This window comes from Sphaeramia orbicularis, chromosome 7 (genome assembly GCF_902148855.1).
Source record: "Sphaeramia orbicularis chromosome 7, fSphaOr1.1, whole genome shotgun sequence".
NCBI classification, from domain to species: domain Eukaryota; kingdom Metazoa; phylum Chordata; class Actinopteri; order Kurtiformes; family Apogonidae; genus Sphaeramia; species Sphaeramia orbicularis.
The window spans coordinates 33,056,787-33,079,693 of NC_043963.1; the positions used below are offsets into that span (position 1 = coordinate 33,056,787).

The following is a 22,907-nucleotide window of genomic DNA, read 5'->3' on the forward strand; positions in this document are numbered from 1 at the left end:
TTCACTGGGATAGCTTGGCAAAGTTGCACACACACACACACACACACACACACACACATAAAAACAGAGACCTGATTAAAGGAATTTTAGTGTGTTGTGAAAACTGTGCAGCTGCCTGTTTGTTTAAGGCCTTTCTTGTCAGCCTTCTGTGTCCATATGTGTTAACACAGCCTCACTCTAATCAGGACAGGCTTGTGATTTACAGAGGGTTTGGTTTAAGGCTTGGGATGCAGCTGTGAGCACAGCAGAGGGATCATCATTGCCATGTTTACATCAGCAGCTGCACTTTGATACACATAGACACACAAAATGCACAGTCATAAAGTACAGGACATGTCTATTATGGCTGTAGACATCAATGACCAACTCTGCTCTCCTCTCCTCTCCTCTCCTCTCCTCTCCTCTCCTCTCCTCTCCTCTCCCCTCCCCTCCCCTCTCCTCTCCTCTCCTCTCCTCTCACCTGTGTCTACTCCAAGCTGCCTGATCTACAAGCAGGCCTGCAGGCCATTACCAAGCTGTTTACTCTGTGAAGCCACTAATTAACACTAATTAAAACACATACATTCCACAGTACAGACATTTTATGTGAGCACACTTGCACACTTTACTTTACACATGCACACAGGAATATGTCTGCAGGACCAGAGAGGATGTGCATGTTTTTGCACATGTGTGTACGTCCGTCTGAATAAACTGGATTGCCACATGTGTGACTGTGCCGTGACCACACAGACACACTCCTGTAGAAGCAATTCATCACCTCATTCATTTGTGTTTATGTCTCGGGTCATTAAAAATTAGATACACACTCACAGAAACACACACACACAAATGCTCTCTGAAAGACTTTTGGCTTCTCATGCTACCAAATATGGTTGTAATTAGATGAACAGCAACAAGTAATATGGTTCTTATTAGATTAGCAGCAACGACTAAACACATATTAGTCAGGTTGACCCTCTGCTACATATTAGTTTTGAAAATATTTCTCTTTGAGAATTAAACAGCATTATAAAGCATTGTGCATGAGGTCTAGGTGGAAGCAAGTGCAGTATTTACTACATAGCAATACAGTAGTTTCATCAGCTGTGAAGTATATGATAGTAATTGTCTTAGCGTCAATGACAGGTGTCAGCTGCATAAGTGTTGCACTGAAACTGGCCCCACCTAGTCACACCTGCTAGTGTCAACACCTGAGGTCATGAAGGGCCATACACCTCAACCTAGCTTTTAACCACTTTAACTACTGGTCTGGTGTCTGTCTGAGCCCTCCTCTATCCCTCACTCTTCATCTTTATCTCTGTCCTTCTCACCACAGTGTCAGTGTTCTCACCTTATCTGTAGACCTTCTTCAATTTAAGCTAATAGCTAACCTCTTTAAAAGTAGCCACATCCTCTCCTGTGATCCTCACTAGTTTGTTTCCCAAGTCATTAGGATTTAGTTTCTTATCTGAGTAGCAATGTCCCCAGGCTGCTGACTACTTTAACACTGATCTCCCTTCTCTCTTGGCAACTGACTCATGCTTTCGGCCCCTTCCTGCTATGGCTGCCTTTCATTTAGACAAGAAAAGCCGCAACATTTTGGATGAGCGATGAATGCCTATCTCTTCTTGAAAACATCTTCATCCAATATTCAATCCCACCTCCTGCACTGCCTCTGTCTTATGCAGTCATTTCTGCCCTCTGGGGAGGTATCTGCAGTTAAGGGAATAAAGCCGAGCTTGTCAATATATCTGCACCCACTCTGTCTCTGTCTGTCTTCTCGACAGCCGGCCTCACTGGATCGAGGATGATTGTTAATGTTAGTCAGCCTGAGCTGTTATCTCTGCAAAGCAATGATGTTGGCAGTATGACAGCTTCTTCCCCAAACACTCAGAAGAAAACACACAGATGCACAAACAGGCACACACAAACAAAGGACACATAGTTAGTTACAGTCATACAGAAATATGCTTATTTAAGTATAATTTTAATCAGTGGCATCTAAAATAAGAGGGCTATATGCCTGTGGCCTTAGGCAACATGAAGCATTCACATTTACTGTTCACTGTTCTTACTAGGAGTCTTTTAATCCAATTAAATGATAATCTGTATTATGCATCACATTTGACAGACTTACGATATTTTCATCAGTCATTTTGACTCACTAAGTTTATGGCCTGTCAAGTGTTGTTAGCGGCACTGTTTTTATCATCTTTGATGGTTTTCAACATGCTTTCCCTCCATCCAAGAATCCTTCTGTCTAATCATTCTAAGACCCTAGGAACATTTTCAAGAAACAAATAAAGCAGTGTTCGGGGAATGAATTGCCCTGTGTATGAGTGTTATAATTATATGCTATAAATTTTCTTGTTTATCTTTTTTCTTTCAGACCCAGAGCAGGATGAAGCTCATAGCAGACAACTATGAGGAAGAGCACATCCTCCCCCAACACCATCCTCACCATTCTCACCACTTGCATCCGGCAAACATGCATCATCGGAGCCTGCCAAGAGGGCCTCCCCATGCCAACCACCGACCTCCCATGGACCAGGTCACTATCAGTGTTGGAAAAAACAGTGGTGCACACGAACACACACAAATCAGTTTAAAGCTTGGGCTTGTTTACACAAGTTGACATGTTGTGGGATCTGCAATTTCATATTCATTCCCACCACCAGTCACTTGTGGTTGGACACAGCAGCATAAAATTTCCCCTCTCTCTTCTCCTCTGTCTCTGCTCTATCAACCCTGTTACTTCCTGCCAAGTTAGGGTTATTCATATCATTTAGATAAGGGGCCTCAAGCGAAGACCTGCCAAATGAGTGTTTTTGATCGATGGGATTTGAGTAAGAGATTAGTTTATATATCATTCATCTCTCATAAGAGCTTCTTCTCTGTCTGAGTATTATATCCAGACTGCCCTGAGGACAAACTTAATGTGTCTGTTTGAAGACAGCTGAAGAACAAACTGTTGTTGTTATCAGTGCAAAGTGTTGCACAGAACGTGCACACATGCAGGTGTGCACAGGCGTGTGCATGCATTGGTGTATGCACATACAGAGATACACATCTAGGTCTTTGTTGATATCATGCATCCATATGAAACCACTAAAGGGAGAAAGCAGTCTTCAAAGAAGATGTCAGAGATGATTTCACTGTCTTTCCATTAGCTGATAAAAGCTTCTAGTCATTTGAATGCAATATAAACCCATCACAGCTCTATTGTTGTCAAGAGGCAAAGGGGGATTCCAAGTTATGAAGATGAAGTATGTGTGTGAGTGTGTGTTCTTGCATGGCAATCATTATGAGAAGGAATCTGAATTTTTTACCACTGAAATGAGGACCTGACATACAAAGTGAGGACATTTTTGTCGGTCTTTGCTTTGGAGAAACACTCAAAGTGTGTTTTGAGGGTGAAGACTTAGTTTAAGGAATGGTTTTAGAATTAGGTTTATGTTAAGCTTATGGCATTCAGTTATGGTGGTTAAATGTACGGTACGACGTCCACACGCTGCTTTTCAACATAAATGTGTGTGCGTTTGGGGATTGCAGGCAAATACCTGGGGATTTCCACCTGTGCATAAAGCCCCAAGTTCCATTCCATATGCACTGCTACATATTTGCAGACTTAATAAATGTTCGTGTCACTGAAGTCTAAATTGGAGTCAAACATGCGCTGGGGATCCCCCTGTATTTTTCTTAAATCCTCCCAATTACATGTACATACATATACAAGTACACAATCACGCCCATATATCACAGTATCCATCACATCACATCAAATGCATCTGGTTTTAATACATTTTAGCTGTTTGACACATGGAAGAACCCAGCAAGGTCTTCAATCGAAAAGAACCTGGGGGTCTAAAGTTCAAAGTCGTCCATAAATGCGTTCTTCATTAAACCATATCAAGCTTGTCAGATGCATTTGAAACATTTATTGCAGTAGAACATGGTTGTGTAAACAAGCATATTTTTTGACAAAAGAAGCAATATCACCCTCCTTTTTTGGTTGATAGTCTAGACATGCATGACATGCATGATTGCATGACAAGAGTCAAGCAGCAGAAATATGCCTTTGAAAATCAAAAAAGGCAACACAAGAGTTGTTTGACATTTTGTGATGCTTTTAATCTTCATGCTGAAGACTGAAGAAATTGCTGGAAGTAATTAAGTAATTAAGTGATAATAAGTTATAAGTGAAGTAATAATCTCTGGTTGAAAGGAATATTCTATGTGATGTTAAAAGTGTAGAAACCTATAAATGGAGAGTATTGTGTAGGTGTTGAACATGTTTTACCTCCTGCATATGGTTTTTCATGACCTGCCTGAGATTTTTCAGGACAACTGACTACCACTGGTATACTGTAAAAAAAAAAAAAAAAAAAAAAAAAAAGATAAAAAAAAAAATACAAGGAGCATGCTTTAACTCCATACTAAACCACCTAATACTCCCACTAAGACTACTTTTAAATTCCTGTGATGATATAAAACTGTTCAATTTGGTCTGATGGTTGTATTATATGGCAGAGCAATTGAAACCACGATAACCTTTATATTAAGCTATAAACTGCAGGGGGAACTTTTTTTATCACCATACTTTTCTTCTCTTCATTTTTAACTTGTAAATATATATATTTCTGTACAGTTTAACTGCTGCACAGAGTTTATAGTGTTTGATACGTGAAACAGTAGCTCTCTGCAAGTGATATTTCAACTTTTCAAGTTGGACTGAAACAGACCAGCTGAGAAAGTATTATTAGGGCTGCTGGGAAATCTTGTTATGGATGTAGAAAATAACAAAATAATTCATACATCTGGGCCAGTTGGCTGAATTAGACCTTCTATTAAACTTTAGCTATTTTGTCTATAAAAGGCAACTGTGATGGTGCATATTTTGGTTGTAGCATTTTAGGAAAGTGAAGGTCAGATAGGTTTAAAAAAAAAAAAAAAAAAGATACCGATACTAAACCTAATAAAATGCATTTAAAGACATACAAATGTGGAAATGAACAAACTGCATACTGGTAAGGTGACAGGTACTTAAATACACTGGTTTTCTGTTGCTTTATTCATTGTGTCAAGCGCACACGCTTCAAAAACAACAGACTCTGCTCTGTTGACAGAGGTCAGCCAGTCACCTCATGGCTTTTCCTCATATCTGATCTTTGACCTCATGGGGAAGTTCAGCAGAGGTCAGGGCAAGGCCCCAAAGGTGTGCGTGGGTCTGTGTGTGTGTGTGTTCACTGCTGATATTAGATGTCAGGTCACACGGTTTGGATGTTTCTGACGTCCCTGAGGTGAGACTGTTTTCACTCCAAACACAGCACTTTACATCACCTCTAATCTTCCTCCTTGATCAAAGTGTGATTAATTACTTTTTCTACATTGCTTAGATCTGTCTGCCTCTCATCTCATTTTTATAATTTCACCCATTTGTTCCCTTTTCCCTTCTTATGCTCACACTAATGGGGATATTTCACATGTAAATAACATTTTAGATGATATTTTTAAAACTTCCAAAAATGAAAATCCAGTTTATGTGTATCAGTGTCTATGGGGAAAACTGAGAGACTGGAAATCAATGGCATTACACCCCATTTTGTACAGGTCTACTACTGCTTTGTGTAATGAACCTACACCTGATACATCAAATCCAGGTGCATAAATCAGTGTATGATCTGCGGTAGATTGAGATCGAAACGAAATTCAAGAAGTTAGTCAAGAAGCATCTATTGACCATAAATGACTGAGCTAATTGAATATATGTACTGTATATACTATACCGCTGCTCACCTAAAGGAACTGTCGTGTCTGTATTTTGTCTGTTATTTTCTTTCACGTTATGTTGTATGGGAAAAATCGTTTTGTATGATTATATTGTATGTTATTTGCATTGACTAGTTTTAAAGATTACTGTAAGGACCCCAGGAAGAATAGCTCTAGCTATGGTACAGCTAATGGGGATCCTAAAGAAAGAAAGAAAGAAAGAAAGATCAGCACAGGTACCTACCAATGTGATGGCAAAATTCACAATAAGTGAAGAATACCCTTTGACAACTTGAAATAACATTGGATGTAACTTACATTTATAACTTAACTTGTCATTGCTGCTCACCTTCATAACAGATTACACCCTCTGCATCTGCTATAATTAATATTATCCTGCGATGTCTGCAGTTTAAAGTCCACCAGAAACAGTGGTTTGTGTGAGCACTTGTACCAGTTTGTATTTGATTTTGCGTTATCATGTGGAAAGAAACAAGAAGGTCGTGTGCACAGAATTTAGAAGATGCATTCAGAAAAATATCTATTAGTCTGAACAGAGCAGTTTAGCCTTGTGTTGTGTTTCATTTTGTTGTGTCATACAAAACCTTTTTCCTCTTCTTTCCTTTAACATCATTGTATACTTTCCTCCCACTCACCATCTTTCTTATTCCATCTCATTCATTTTCAGTCTTTCCCTCAGTCCCTAATTCTGTCCCTCCATCTTTCACATTTCAGATGTAATATCCAAGTGCGGCCAGGCCACTAGTACTTTGCCAGGTCCAGAAACGCCACTACAAGGATGATTGATGATGATAATGATAATGATGATGAAAAAGGTCTGCACGCTAACCCGGGAGACCACAGTGCCTTTCCAAGATATAACTAGTGCCATGAAAAACATAACAGTGACCACCATACGTTTTTATTTTTGTTTTCAATATTTATTTGCATTTGCCCACATAGCTACACACCACATGCGCACTCAACTGGCACTTTTAAGACTTGAAAGCACCAATGCATGCATTTGAAGAGTGCTTGTACAGACATGGGAACACACTTGAAGATTTTCAACCGAGCCAAACCGCATGTCTTTCAAAGCTCATTTCTGCAGTTAGCGAGTCTATCCCAATCCTTTAACTAAACTCCCTGTCCTCTACTTAATGTGTGATGGACTTAGTTATAGAACAGGTGAAATCTAATCAGAGGAGACAAGGACAGGAAGTGAATTTAGCCTCTTGAGATGCACCCCAGGTTTGTATCACAGCATGGAGCATGTGCAGTTTGAAGGGCATGTTGTGTTCATATTGTTCTCATTTAGCCATGCCAGCACCACTGCCAGATACTTGGCAGCAGCCTCGGAAGGAAATAGAAAACAGCCATAAAGTGTTTATCAGAGTCAGAATTATACAGCCTTTTCTTTTGGGTTGTTGTTCATTTTTCTAAGCCTTAACATACTGCCCTGCTTCAGGTTTATGAGAAGTAGCACATGGTATTTGGCCTGTATGTGTGTGTGTGTGTTTGTAAGTGTGCATGTGTGTGTGTCTGATTGTGTGTCTGAGTGTGTTTAACCTGGCAGAATAAATGGTTATAGGTCTGGCTCTGTTTACACGTCCTGTCACAGCCGTTCACTACAGGTTAGCATTTAGCATCTAGCATGTTTCACTGAAAGGCCATTATATTGATAGCTTAGCTGCTTAGGTGTAGCCTACTGAGTTTACTGGGCCTGTCACAACCACTCAGTCCAGCCAAAGCCACTATGGACTGTAGCCAAGACCTTTGCCTTTTTTTTTTTTTGCTTCAGTGTAGCATTAGCATACGTTGTGCTTTGCCAGAGTCTAGTTTAGCATTATGCAGGCTATAGAGAGCTGCCAGCTCATGCTAACAATTGTAATGTTAGTGTCTGAGTGAATTAGCCTTCCTGTTAGCAGGGCTCTTGTCTGCACAGTTTCAGCCCCAAGGAAGTCCCTCGTGTGTTTAGTTATTGGTTTCTAACAATCATACTGAAGAAAGCATTTCATGATATCATACACAGCTTTTCTGAATGAGAAACATGAACAAGATTGTTTTGATTAAAACCCACCAGGGGTTAGGAGGACCATAAGATTAGACAATGAGACACTAGTTGTAAAGACATAACCACAGGGCCAGAGTTAGACCAAATGCTTGTGTCTGAAGAGGAGATATTTTACTACATGCATGCAGTTTTTGGAGTATTTACAATCGAAATATCAGTGACAAGCAAATGAATGGTTGACAGATGGATAATAATGATGACATTTTTACCCTCTTGTTCTTACAGGATGATGAAGAGGGAATATGGGCATGACGATCATCACCGGTTCATCTTGTGTGCCGCTTTTGTTCATGGTGAGTTTAGATATGTTTTCTACTAATTTTACTCAGATAATACTAATGTACTCTTTAGTAGCGTGTAGTACTGTGTATTCGCTCCAGATATTTTAATGACCCTCTACACAATAGGCTTCTTTAGTGGGCTACAGTAACCATTAGCTGGAAACATCGATGGCACCACAATAACCACACCATTACCCAACTCTGACAGAAGAGAGTGTAATAGAACCCGGCTCCTTTTCCCATTGCTTATGAATTTCAGTTGACTAAAGAGCCTCAGTTGATTCAGAGGTTTATGGCTGCGTTTCTGTGAAGGGCTCATAGGCTGGTCGTACCACGTGCTGTGAATGCACTCTTTACCTATATAGGTTACTGTGTTGTAGTAGACCTATACATGCTTAGCAGCCTAAAGAGAGTGTTCCAGGGCCCAGAGGTGATAAAAACGACAGAGTGAGAAAAACCAGAGATGGACAAGTCTGTCTCTCCGTGCCCTGCTTTTTCAGTAGTAAAGTTTTACCGCGCTACCCCACCCTGTTGTGTGCCAGTGTGTGGGGTAGTTAATTACAATACAACACAGAACAGTCATAAGGCTTTTTTTAGGCTTCAAGCTTAAAAAGCATAAAATGAAGAATGTGGAGTCATAAAGGATAATTCCTGTTTTGGGGGTTTTATATCGAAGCCCCCCCATAGACTCAGGATGTCTTTGAACACAGACGTGCAGAAAGAGGTCTGTGCTAGAAGGGTTACGGTTTGCTTTGAGCTAAGACATGTGTGTTTAAGACAAAAAGAGACAGTCAGACAGAGATTTATAAAAGTACATGGCAGAACTGAGAGACTGAGAAAGTGAGGGCAAGAGGAAGGGTGCTTATGTATTTATGTTGGAAAGAGGGGGAAAACCAGGCAGCATGGTATACTCATAGTTTCCAGTGCATCTCATTCTTTTCCCCCAGTAATCCACAGGTGGACCATCACAAGCAGATTCTCCCTCTAACCTCAATGACTTAGTAGTTGTGCACTTTGCCCCTGCTCAGCTTTTGGGATTAAGCGCCCTGTAGCTTGTGTGTGAGCAAATGGTTTGTCTTCCTGTACCGTACGACTTTTACGCATTTAGCCATGATGTTTGTATGTGCATTTGCAAGTGTGTATATGTGCACAGGAGAGCATTGCGGAGCTATACAGTGCCGAAACAACCCACATAGCCTATAATCCAACCCATGTGTGCAGAGAATGCAGCAGTGTCAGGATTCACCGTAATGAAATAGACCACACTGCCCCCTTTCTCCTTCTCTTTCCATCTCCCCATCTTTTTCCATCACTCCTGCTCTTTCCACCTCTCCACAGTTTTTAGCTTCCCCTACTTTAATGTATATTCCTTCAAGGTAAACCTAGTTGGACCAGTGACTAGCCTACTGCTTTGGTATCTCCAATCAGATATCATGACCATGTGTCTACCCACGCGAACGTGTATGTTTGTGTGTGTGTGTGTGTGTGTGTGTGTGTGTGTGTGTGTGTGTGTGTGTGTGTGTGTGTGTGTGTGCGTATTAGTGCTTCTTATCCAAATCTAATAGAATAAGCCAGGCACATTAGCCTTTAGTGCAGAGTGGTGTTGTGGCTAGCGATATCAGTGCCGCTCATCTATCCACTGCTGTTATTCTGGCATTGCAAAACCCGAGCGCAGCTAACGTTTATTAGCCATCCTCTATGAGAGAACAGATGGGAGCCATTTAGCGGTGTGTAGCTACAGCGCAATAAGGCCAGACCTAATCCCCATATCCTGTCCCTGAGTGAGCCCTCCCTAATATGAGCAAACAGAGATGACAGCACCGATAGACAAATTGTCAGGGATCTGTGTGTCTGCGTGTATGTGTGTATCACTGTCTTTGCAGGCATGCACACTGTACAGCTTTGATTGGTGTTTCTTATGGATAACCTTGACTCCCAGTGCAAGGCCGCATTCTGAATTCCACACAAACCTAAGTGCTGAGTTTGAGTTGGCAAGTTCAAGTTCTGAGCGTCCAGGTGTTGACTTGGACTGGTTAGCTATGGTTGTGTTTTGGGACACTGGGCTCTGATTGGCTCATTGTGGTTGTGTATATGTCCTGCTGTTGATTACGAAGGTTTTGTTTACCCTCTTGGCCTCCCAGACCCCCCTCTAATGAAATAAGAATGTCCTTTTGGACAGAGAGCACAAGAGGGGGGTTGGAGGAAAAAGTGAAGGGAACATCAGGCCAAAAGCAGAGTGGGGGGAAGAGGTTTTCTGGAAACATTATGCTTTTATCCCACCGTGAAGTTATTTGTACTGAATGAAGCGAAAAGAAGCTGAGAGGCTTTCCAAGTGGGGACAGAAATATGTTTGTGTATGTGTGTTTGTGTGTGTATGTGCAAAGTGTGTGTATGCAGGAAGTAGTGAGGCCTTTTCCAGGTTAAAATAAGTCAAGAAGATGGCTTTCATTTGCCCATGCTGTGTTTGCACTGAATACACTGTTTGTATGCTTACATTGTATACGTCTTTGCCTGTTCTACTCCTGCCTTTGTGTGCAGCGTAAGAAACTCTGGTAGTATCCAGTATCATTTCTTTTGGAGCACTAGGTTGGGAAGCTGATTCTCAGTCCTATTTATTATTTTAAACCACAATTTAGTTAAGGTGTCACAGAAATGTTTGTGCTTGTCTTTCAGTTGCCTGATTCTGTTTATTTAGTTCTGCTCCAAAGTGCAGGGCCACTACATTACATTACAATACCAGAAGCCTCAACACTGACCTGACAACTCAGAACTCAAGGTATAGTAACCATGTAAGAAAGCTGAAGTTAAATTTGACCATATGCATATGTTGGCCTAGATTTAGAAATTGTGTAAACACAGGGTAATGGTGTTTGTTTTTTTCACAACACATCTTTGCCCAGACTGCATTCCTAATGTGGATAAGGTGGTCCAACAGAAATGACATTATATTGGTTATTATTACAGTCCATAGCTCTTTGAATATAAATATATATCAGCAGTCACTGTCAGAGTTGACCTGTCTTTCTGCATCAACAGTTTTATATCTATGATGACACCATTTTTCCACTGAGATTTCTTTATCATAGCTTAACGTTGCTGTGTCCAAATCCTCTTGGTAAATAAGCTCAGTATGTCTAGATAACAGGTTTGTTGAATAATTGGTGAGTTTTAATTTGAGGTTGGCTCAAAACAAAATTCTCTAAAGAGCGTCTGAAATGGTCGAACAAGCCCTGCCACTTTTTGTGCACTTTGTGCCAGTTTGTATCACCAGCGTAAACAGCTATTAACCCACACGTTAATTAGATCATGGCAGATAGTTTTACAAGTTGCCTGAAGAAATACACTGTCTGTTATCAACACTACTCAGTCATAATTAAAGAACAGACACTCTCAAATGAATTTGCCAGACAATCCTAACAACTTTCTTGTCAATAACAGACAAAAGCCTTTTCTGCAGTATAAATGATGCAAAATTTTACCGAAGTAACTAAAGTTGGTACTATTCAATTTGAATGTGTTTCTTTGATTGACTTTTGACTTTACATTTGTTATTTGTCTAAGATGTGAAGAAACTCCATGCTGCACAGTAGCATGTATTTAGACTCTGTAATCATTTATCTGCACATTACATTCATCCAGGCTTGCATTCCACCTGTATGTGTGTTAGTGAATGCACATCTTTACTTTTCTGCTCATCTGGGTGTATGTGGGTACCTTCACACACACATGCATGTTACAACCAAGCTGTGTCGTATCTCTTTGGTGATCGGTGAACCACGACTTGGGGGTCAGAAGAGGTGTCTGACCGAAGCCATCCCTCAGCCAGCTGTCAGTACCATCAGCCTGTGGAGTCAAAGGTTGTTCCACCAGGTTGAACATGAGTGGGGAGAAGTCAATAACTCGGTAACACCTGAACACTGAGTCTGTTGCATGTTGTATCTAACAGCTACGTTATCTCCAACACCGGCACTTATCGGAATCTTACTGCAGATCAGAATCTGTTTCCACAAAAAGCAAAAAAAATCACTTATCTTGGCTGTGTTTACTAAAGTTTTTCAGCATTGTCATTCATTTGGCAATGACGTAAATGCCACCCACATTATAACCTTGAAGTACGCAATGGAATAGCACTAATAGAGTTGCTTTGTCACTAGTCACTTTTCCATTGGACATCTGTGCAAAACTTTACCGATATTTACTAACTGTCAAAAAAACAGAAGTGCGTAATGTCAGTTTTTCCATTAAATCACAAATGTGATTATTTTTTTATTTATTATCATGAGATGACACGATAAGTCATTCCATAAACATGGTAACAAACGTAAATATTGTGTTGATTTACAGATATATTCATTATTATTATATATTACCCCTCTATCCCGCACTAAATTAAAAAACGATTCGGTTTTCTTGTGTGTCCACATATACTGTGGTATGTTTATTTTAAAACTCTTCTTCTTCACTTGTTATTACATCCATCAACATCCGTTTTTTTTTTAAATTTATTTATTTATTTTTTATTTATGTGACTCTAGTTGCGGAAAAAGCTCTTTCCTTTGCAGTTTTGTGTGATATACCAATTGCATTACGCCCAAAAAACCACCTCTTGCCAGCGCAAAAACTTTTCAACGAAAAACGAGAGTTTTGGCAAAATTGTCGTTTTTCCATTTGGTACATTTTTATGCGCGAGTTATATTTGCATAATTTTAGGGTCAATGAAAAAGTGACTATTGTCATTTTGCAAAGCTGAAGACAGACAGGACCCAGAGAGGCTTCTTCAGGTCAGGCAGACAGAAGAGGTGGAGGAGGAGGAGGAGGAGGAGGGGAGAGATGAAGGGTGGAGGATAGAAAGGCCTGGCAATGTTGTAAGGCAGACAGGTTTATTCATGTTATTTTGTGGTTTTCTTGAAGTTATATCAAGGATAGGACAGTTAGACACCTGATGTGTGGATCATAAGGCAGTTTGTCTGGGTACGCTCCCTTTCTCCACCCAATGCACGCTCATTACACACGCAGAGACATGGCCACACACACTATCACTCGTGCAAAGCTGCAAATATGCAGGAACAAAGACTAATTATTAGCTTTTATAATAACAGGTAAAAGCCTTACTCATCATTGCTTAACCACGCAGTACAAATTTGCATGTATTTGCTCATCCAATCAGACTGAATGTAATGTACCATAACAGGTGGATTTCAACACAGTCAACACATGCAGACTTTAAGGGTTAAATTCATGAAGGCACTGATTTGACTCATCACAGCTCCTAATATGTTTGCAGTTTGGAACACTTGAGATGGTCATACATTTTATTTTACAGTGTTAGCGTCAGTTAAAAGAACTTTGAATGTACTGCCTCAATAGCGATTTAAGTCAACTTCCACCATTATCGGTCAAAAGCTTGGTATGGTATTATATTCTCTTCGTATGAGAAATATCTTAGAAATTGTTGCCATATATAGTAAATGGTTGCTATCAGTTTCAATGACCCTTAGTGTAATGAAAACAGAAGAAAATAGTTCAAATAAATAAGAGAGCTGCCTATCTCTAGATTGAACTCAACAAATTAAGAGGAAACAGGCAGTACCTCTGAAAACTCAATACCCCTTCAGAAATACTGTATATAAATCAAACTGTATGTAATTTTTAACAGCATACATTTATAATAATTTATTTACCACAGTAAAATTTCTACAATCCTATTCAGTAACTATGCCTTTGCTGTGCTCCAAGGTTATTCTAGTTGCAATTGAAAATTAACATCTTAGTGTTATAAGATAAGATAAGACTTTATTGAGTCCACCATGGGGAGATTTGACAGCAAGTTACAAAAATTAAGATCTCATCTATTATCCTTATTTTGTATTCAGTCATTTAATCTCCATATTTTAATCAGATATTGTCATTGCTTTAAGTTTGTTTCAAATTTTGAAAATGATGCTAGCGAGCTGACTCTTCGCTTCAATTCCTTTGGCACATTATTTGGCAAATTCTTGAATTCTTCTTTTTTAGGTGTGCATATGTTACCTGACAGTACCAGTACTGTATTCAGGTTCAGGTTTATAACATCAAACCCACACTACTGTGTTTACATATATTAAAAATGACTCCATGTCTTTGGCTGAGTATATGAATATGCAAATGTAGGTGTCATAAATATGCAATCACTTTTCAAGCTATTATTGAAACATTCCAAAATGATACAGTATGTCCATAGGCTGAAATACCTTGTAGTGAACCACCTCATCTTCTGCTTTCTGTCTGGACATGCCAGGTGTGATTCATTCTGCCTCCTCTCTGGTTTGCTCTCTGTGCAGAAATGGCTCAATCATAAATCAGTACACCTTGAGCTATTGCTATTTTTCACCTCTTTTGACCTCCTTTTTTTTCTGTTTTATTTTCTATCAGCTAACACCATTGCTTCCTCAAATTTCAGCGCCACAAGACACGCTAGATTGAGGTATTTTTGTGGTTGCCTGACAAAGACCCACGTATTATAAAAGGAACTGAGCGATGTTGAAATCAGAATGGGGTGAGGGGGGGTTCTTTGATAGAATATGTTTATTGCTTTTACTGTGCACTCAGTTGTGATTGAATGTGTGTATGCATGTGCGGGTGTAAAAGATACATAATATAATCCTGGCAGGATTACAAGGGTCTTTTGTAAGATTATGGAGATGGCAGCAGACAAAAGTCCTTCCCTCAGGAGACACTTGCACCTGGGGAGGTACTTGTGAGTGTTTGCATGCATTTGTGTGCAAAATCACCACGCACAAGAGAACTTTCAAGGGGATGCTCTGCAGGTCAGATCTCCTGTTCAAGATGGATTACATACCAAAGAGAAAGTCTGAACATCTACAAAGAGGTACTGATGGAGGAAGGTTGAGGGATTTGGAGACAGAGAAAGGGGAAACACAGCCTTTTGACTTTAAACCTGTTATTTTCCGCAGACTTCCTGTGCTCTCTTCTCTATCTTTTTGTAACAAACATATATGGACCTATGCACACCTCAACACACTAAAACCACTAAAAATACAAAATGGCCTCAGGTTAGTAAGTAAGAAAGTAAGTTAAGTCTTCTGGTGTTACTCAAAATGTGTTTTTAACATATTGACGTGGGCTGCCAATCAAAGACATGGTGTAGAAGGAGTTATTTATTTGAGGGCTGAGTCCACCCACAGGGGGTTCTATAAACTAGAAGACACACCCGCTGACTTTACTACATGTGACACTATGTGACACATGATCATTCATAGTTTTGTCCCACTTATCCACTCGCTTAAAACACATCACACCTTGTAACATGCAGGACTTAGCCCACATACACATGCATACACTCACAGACATATAGGACACACACTTAAATCGCTTAATAGAAAGCAAACATTTATGATCAAGATTGACACCCTCAGAAACACAGCGGCTGAGAAATAACACTAAATGTATTTTAATAAGTAATAGCAGAAAGAATTTCACTATTTTCTTTCCCTATTCTTCAAATGCCAGAGCTGCTATCGGAGACTCCTTGTAGAATTGAAGAGGAAAACTAATAGGAATTTACCTGTTTCCTCCCGCTGAAAGTCAAGCTGGTGCGGAGTCAGTGGAGAGGCTTCATAACGTGGGCTATCGCAGAGCTACTGTAATAACATAACAGCCTTTGAAATGCCACTCAACATTAAGGACTGACCACTAATTAGGCCTTGTATAACAGTAGGTTGCAGTTTATTTCTCACGCTAGCCCAACACTTTCACATAGATCATCCCCTTTTCGGAAGCTTGTAAAAAAATAAGATGTGCCCCGCTGCCACTTTTCAAAACATGTCCCTCAATCATTGATACTAAGAGTGTCATTGATTTTGAGAATCTTTTTTAAATCACTTGACAGATTGATATTTTATATTTTCAAACCTTTAATCGTGACCTTTTCGTACAGTGTAGTGTTTGTTGAATTTTAGTCCCAAAATGGGTCACCTATTGCTACAGGGTCCACACATGACATGGGTTGTAAAAAGTTTTTAAAGCAACTGGGTCATAGGACTAAGAAATAAACTTCTCATTTAGGCTCCATGTTGAAAAAAGGCTCTGAACTCCTGGCCTGTACCAAAGCTTGTTCAACACAGCTCAGCTTGTTGGGCTGTGCACTGTGTTTTTAGCCAGATTGTGTTTTCCAGTGAAACCTTAGTATTGGATGCCAAAGTGGCCTCTCTAGCTGTCACTAGATCAGCCCAGACAACCAGATTAGTGCTGTAGCTGCTCTGTGTGTCCCTCACAGCTTACTGTATGTCACTGCTATAATCTTTGACATCAAACAAATGGTCGAGGCTACTTTACAAAGACTTCTTCCCCATAGGCTACATGTATGCATTCATGCCTATGTGTAAACACGCGTACATGTTCAGGAGATCCCACTCGCTCCTGCTTTCTCTCTCTTATCTGGGCATGTGGAAAAGCCACACCTGTAAGATGACATTCAGCACAGGATTAAAGCCCATGTAAGACCCTCCTCAGCTTACACTACCGCTGCCAAAAGGGGATCTATACAACCACACACTCTCATGCAACCATGTACTCACACTGGCAGAAACACTACTGTATGTACGCGCACACACAAACTGTAATCAGACAAGCACTGACTTGTTTGTGTGCACACATACACGCACTCAAATCCCTGGACCCTTGTTGCTTAGCATGTCATGCTCTTGTTACTCCAGACCAATGGAAGTCTATCTCTATAACAAAGTGCGGCACATTTATACACACACAAACCACACAGACGCACACACTGACATCCATTTGTCCCACATCCCAACTATCCTCCTTGCTCTTCTCTCCGAACAAGGGTATCCCTGCCAGGAATAAACCCAGACACCAATCCCATCTGTCTGCAATGAAGTCTTGGACCACCACCCCCAACACACACAAACACACACAAGGTCACACACATACACATACGTGGTGTACACGCTAATTTTGCCAGAAAGGACAAAGACATGAACAGTTAAAGCGGAAAGAGGGAATAGACACTGGTGGTAGATTGGATACAGATTCCCCAAGATTTAGTTGTGCTAAGAACAGACATGGTCAAGATCTTTCAAGACGATGTTGTGTATCTAGGTCACATTGTGTGTATCTGTATTTCGTATTTTTCTAAATCGTACCTTCAGGGGTTTGCTGGTTGGGTCTGGAGAGGATTCTTATTGGAATGTGTTGTGATTGGGCTAGACAGCGATCCTTTTCTGATTGGTTGTTTATCCCCAGGCTTCCACTTTTGGGGGTTACTTTAAATCAGTGAATCTCTGTCACTCTGTCTTGATTTCTCTGTTTCTTTTCTTCTCTTTCTCTCTGCATCTCAATATCTTGTTGAATGCCACTGGCTGTGTGTTTGATGTGAGTGTGTTTGACGGACTAAAACAGAACCAGCAGTGGGCTGTTCCGTGTTTCTGTCGATCCAGTGATGCTTAATGTGGAGATGGTTGCCCGCGGTAACCTTAGGTGTTAGTGGTCATTTCAAAGTTCCTTACCAAAACCAAGTTGTTTTTCAGATTTAAATGATTTGGAAGGGTGTGATATTTCTACAGATGGGTGTTGTGCATCATTTTATAATACATAACATAAGTTTTGATACCAGCATCTCATGTCAAACATACAAGAATTAAAAAAAAAAAAGGACTTTTTCCACATGAGAATAAAATATTGCTGTAAATCTAACTTGACATTCAGTACCAGCTTTGTGATCAGCACCAAGAAATACTGAAATTATGCTCAATCCTGATGCTTTTGTTTGCCCAACTGTTTATGTAGTCTAGATTAGATTTGCTGTATAAAATATTTATGTCCGACTACACAAGCTGCATGTGGAAGTCTAAAACAAATGACATTAACCTTACTTGCTGGTATCAGAATACTCAAGGGAGCCACATTAACCTTTCTGCGACACCCAGCCTGGTCTTTAGAAGCACGGCTATCACCCACCTGTAATTAAAACTATGTTGAATGTGAACTGTACACCAGCTGGCAGAGAGTATGAGAGAAAGGTAACTATCCAAGAGAGACTTGCTTGGTTATTCTTTCTCTCCAAACACAGAGTAGAGCATGGCAGGATAAAACCTAACACCAGTCATCAATAGGTACCATTGTACATTTGTTCCACTCTAATATCCTATCCAGGAGTGGCCTAGCCTGTCAGGGTGTGTACATAGCCAGGCTTCAACCCTGCAGCTATGGGATTATCTCTAGTGCTGGGTGGTCCTCCTCCCACTGATCTCAGGACAGCATCAGAGCTTATTGCACACTCTAGTCTAGGTGTAAGGAGCATGAATCAGGTCAAGTAACAGAGGGATGAATCTGACTGGAGCAAGCATATTTTCCTTGATGTTTATCTTGATTTGAATGCCTTTACAGCGCAAATTAAAATTGTTTTTGTGAATCAGTGATCAGAGAAGAGCCTCAAGGTTGGAGAAGGGGTCTGGTGACTCGAAGGTCTTTGGACTGAATCCCCCAGTCTTGTTGGGGAAAAAAAAAAAAGCTGGCTGAGTAAATGTGCTCTGCTTGAGCTCTAGTGTTACTGCTCAGTGGCCAATATGCGAAAGCTGCGGTTGTATTATGCTGCGGTCAGACCAGAACTGGCAAGACAAAATTTACTTGCACGCTGTGGCAAACAGCGGGCGGGACAGGAAATAGTGTGGGCAGAGTTGCAAGCATGGGCTAGCCAGCTAACGTTAGCATTCCACACACTGAATATGATCCATGCTTTTATCAAACACTTTATTTACCTTATTTCCATGTCCTTGTAACATAATCTCGGCTAGTCATGCAGAATTTGGTTATTTTTTCTTTAGTTATATAAACACATAAAACCATCTATCAGTACCTCTAACACAAAGGGTCATTCCCAATCTCAGTCAGTGTTTCTCAGAGTATCTGATGAATGGTGTCTCTTTAGGTTGTTATTTTCACTTCTGCCAAGGAGGTTATGCGATCACTCGTCTTTGTCTGTTCGCTCATCTGTCCATCATCTGTCTCTCTGTTAGTCAGCAGGTTCATGCAACAACTACACCAATTTTCCTCAAACCTCAACGAAGAGTAGAACAGAGTGGACGAGGTTGATTTCATCCATTGGTTTTTGAACTGTGGTTTTGAAATCAGGAGTTTAAATTTTGGCCATCGCCATGTTGGAGTCAGTAGTGACCATACTGAACAAATGTGGGGAGCTGCAGGACCACAAGGGGTCATTGATGAAGTAACCCTCAATACTGGCTTATTAAGACAATAAAGTGGTAAACATCATCAAACATGTGCATACTAAAGTAATTTCACAGTCTTTTTAGTTTAATTTATTGAATACAAATATTGTCAAGCTGATTGCAGACAAAAATTCACTGAGTGGAACTGGTTTTAAACACATGTGCTGTGGTAGATAATCAAATCTTTATATATACTGTAAAATCTTGTCAATGGAGCAATAACTCAAAGATCACAATTCTTTTTTTTTATTCACTTTTTATTGAAAGAAGTTAGATTTTTACAAAATTGAGAAATTAGACAGATACACATAAACTATATACATCCAGAGAGTGGGTGTAGAAAACAACAAAAACATTTACAGCAGTTCAATATTGCCTTGGCATACAGGATGTCAGAGTACAGATTGAAATTATATAAATAGATCAATAAAAACACAAAACACATTTCCTTCAGTTAGAGGATTTTGTGTCCATATTCATGCAGTCATCCCAGCAAAATTGGGTCTCAAAGGCCTCACATATCTCACCCATCAACAAAGATCACAATTCAAGTGTCCAAATCAAACAAATGAGAACAAAATGAGTTGTGGATAAATACTGACAAAAATCAATGGAGGTATATCAGAACCAAGCTATTTTGGACCCAGCATCTAGTGGCCATCAGTGATATTACACTTTAAGATACTTCCACATTAGCTACACTTAGCAGTGCCCCTGAGCGTGGGCCAAGATGGAAGCCATTAAATTTTCCCATAATTTTTTTTTCTCATCATTCTGTGACACTGCAGAGCTTCAGGCTAAATTAAAATGAGAAAAACATGGGACGTAGTTTGTGGTTTGTTAGTGTTTTATTAATCCTGTTAAATATGACGATAGGTTGACTGTTTTCTTTTATGGTGGTCCTCAGTCTTTGAGAGCCACTGCAGAGAATAATGAATTAATTTTCTGTCAAACTGTAATAGGAATGTACCTGATCCTTCACAGAAGTGAGACTGAGAAGCACATTTTGGTGTGACTGTGGTATTAGTAAGCATTTAAGAGGAAGTGAGGTCAGTGACCCATTACCTGATAAACAATAGGACAAAGAGAAGCTTGTAATGTTAGTGAAAAGTGTGTGATGTTACAGTGAGGAGTCATAATTAAAGGCAGGCAATAGTGCAGAATCACATCCATTAGTCATTTGTTTTTTTTTTCTGTCTTCTGTCTTTTCGTACCTTGCTTTCCATCCTTGAACTCATCACTCTTGAGTGGTTTAGTTGGGTGTATTGAGGACAGAGCAGTGGTTGGCATTTCTCAGTCACACACACACATATGGACATGCACATACGCACACAGATCCAGCACATGTTCTCCATAACAGAAATCTCAGAGACAGACAGGTAGTGTGACAGGAGTAAAGCTGTCGGAGGCCTGGCCTTTTCTCCATCTGTATGGATGGGAGGGGAGGACAAAGTAAACACTCTGTCACACACATAAACAAGGTCCTGCTCAGATTTCACTGCACAGTTGGAGAAAACTCACCCTCTCTTTTATAAAGAAAGTATTTGTGTAATTTGTTTATGTGAGATTCCATAGCCCTAATAGGGAAATGGCTTTTTCGGCATCACACTACACCTGAGTTCAATTTCACTAGCTCTCTCACAGACAGATCGTAAAGATGGCATACCAGAGCGGACGCAATCTGTCTTTCTCTTCTGCGTCTCATTTTAATTTCTCAGCTTTCCTCTCTCACTCAGGCACATTCTTTATGTACCCCCTCCCTTGCTTTCTTTCTCGCTTTTTTTTTATCTCTCAGACTATGAATTATGTCTGTGAGATATTTCAACAAATGTTCAATATCAGGGGAATTTAGAGCACTATATAGAGGCAGTTTATCCAGTTTGGTTTGACATCTGTTTTATCAGGGAGGTTTTTTGTGGCTGGTAATGTAAGCTTTAGGGTATTTAAATTATTTGTTTGCACTTTGTTCAGAGATATTTCTGCCGAAGAATTTGTGAACATGCATAAAAAATGTGACACATACCTCCTAGCTGGAAAACACAGTTCATAATTAGTCAGAGCTCCATATAAAGCTGTTCTACTTGCCTTAGAAAATAACGTGTGTAATTGTTAGTATTTGTGGGTATATCTGCATGTATCAGTCAACACAATAGAAAAATACCATTCTCTGCAATCAGGAAATAAAATCTAAATAATCAGTCCTTGATAAAACCAATATTTACATGATTTATTGCTGTGTGTCAATATGATCCCTCAGCCTGCTACACAGACACACACATGTTCATCCCTGAACAGCTCCAACCTTCTGCTTCTCCAGCAAGACACCATGTGTTTAGGAACACCGAAAACGACGGCTTAGCAGAACCTTCTGCACCGCAGTGCAAATGAGCTGAAGTGCAGGCCAGTGAACAAGACCCAAACATGTGTTTTCTTTGTTTTTGCCTTCTAATTACATATACACATAGTTATTTCTCTCACACAGTGTGTAAAATGTGTATGTGCTGAGACAGTGTGTATGTCTGCTTCCCTGTTGTAATACAAGGCTTTGTGTCTGGAACTGGTGTGTTGCACAGCAGGCATTCCATTCAGACTAACTCTGTTTGCTTAGGTAATAACTAGGCTTAGCCATAATTTGTTTGTGTGTATGTTTGTCTGTGTGTGCTTATGAATGTGTGTGCCTTCAAAGAAATAACTCTATTGCATTTTACACATTTACAAAGATAGACAAGCCCATACCTTTGAACAGATGAATGCTTTTTTTTTTCTCTATTTTGCCCTAAGTCTTGTTCTTTTCTTCCCCTTTTTTCCCGCGTTCCCTTTTGCGCCTTTAAAAATGGTTATTAAAATAACTCTGTTAAAAGGCAGCACAAATACAGCCTCTCTGCACCAATAAAGTTCAAATACTCTGCATTATGTTCGTATTGATAGGCCTCATTGAACTTACTGGAGGTTTTAAAGTGTATTACATGAACAAAAACCACCTACTGAGAGCATATTTCCCCTCAACATCAGAGGTCAACAGGGGCCATTGTTTGCCAGATCAGCTAAGGAGATGCCAGTTGAGAGTGGCTGCTGCCAAATGGTGAGTCCAGTACCACACACGCAACATCAAATCACAGCAAGCCAGAAATTTTATCAGTGATGTCACCTGCTATGTCAGCTTGGTCAGCTATATCTCTGCCTTATCCTACTACTAAACACACATGCACACAGATTATCATATAATGCACTGATGTCAGAAACACACAGGGGTAAAAAGACAGATTAGATTTTGTGTATTTTGGATACAGCAGCAAGAAGTTCAGCTTCAGATTTTTAGACTTGTAAAGCAGTTCAGATGGGGTAAGATCTATGTTTATCCTAAAGCTCCAAAATAGCTTCAAATGAGTGCATGTTTGTATGCCTGCATGCATGAGGTCCACCTTTGTAGATGTGTGTGATTCTGTGAGCGTGTGCATGTGTGGGTGGGTGGAATGAGGCAACATACCGTGACTTTATCATGGCAAAGCAGAAACAGTATTAACAACTGGTGAAAGATGTTTTGTGGACATTTCT

At 40.0% G+C, this 22,907-nt stretch overlaps 1 protein-coding gene across 1 annotated transcript in view; it reads left to right on the forward strand.

The window, feature by feature from the left end:
• Positions 1 to 22,907, forward strand: part of LOC115422054 (ERC protein 2) — a 175,402-nt gene that overhangs the window by 126,961 nt on the left and 25,534 nt on the right. Inside the window, exons 18-19 of the mRNA XM_030138098.1 lie at positions 2,372 to 2,533; positions 8,051 to 8,118. Of these exons, the coding sequence (XP_029993958.1) occupies positions 2,372 to 2,533; positions 8,051 to 8,077 (189 nt within the window). The 3' untranslated portion in view covers positions 8,078 to 8,118. The remainder of the gene's footprint in view (positions 1 to 2,371; positions 2,534 to 8,050; positions 8,119 to 22,907) is intronic.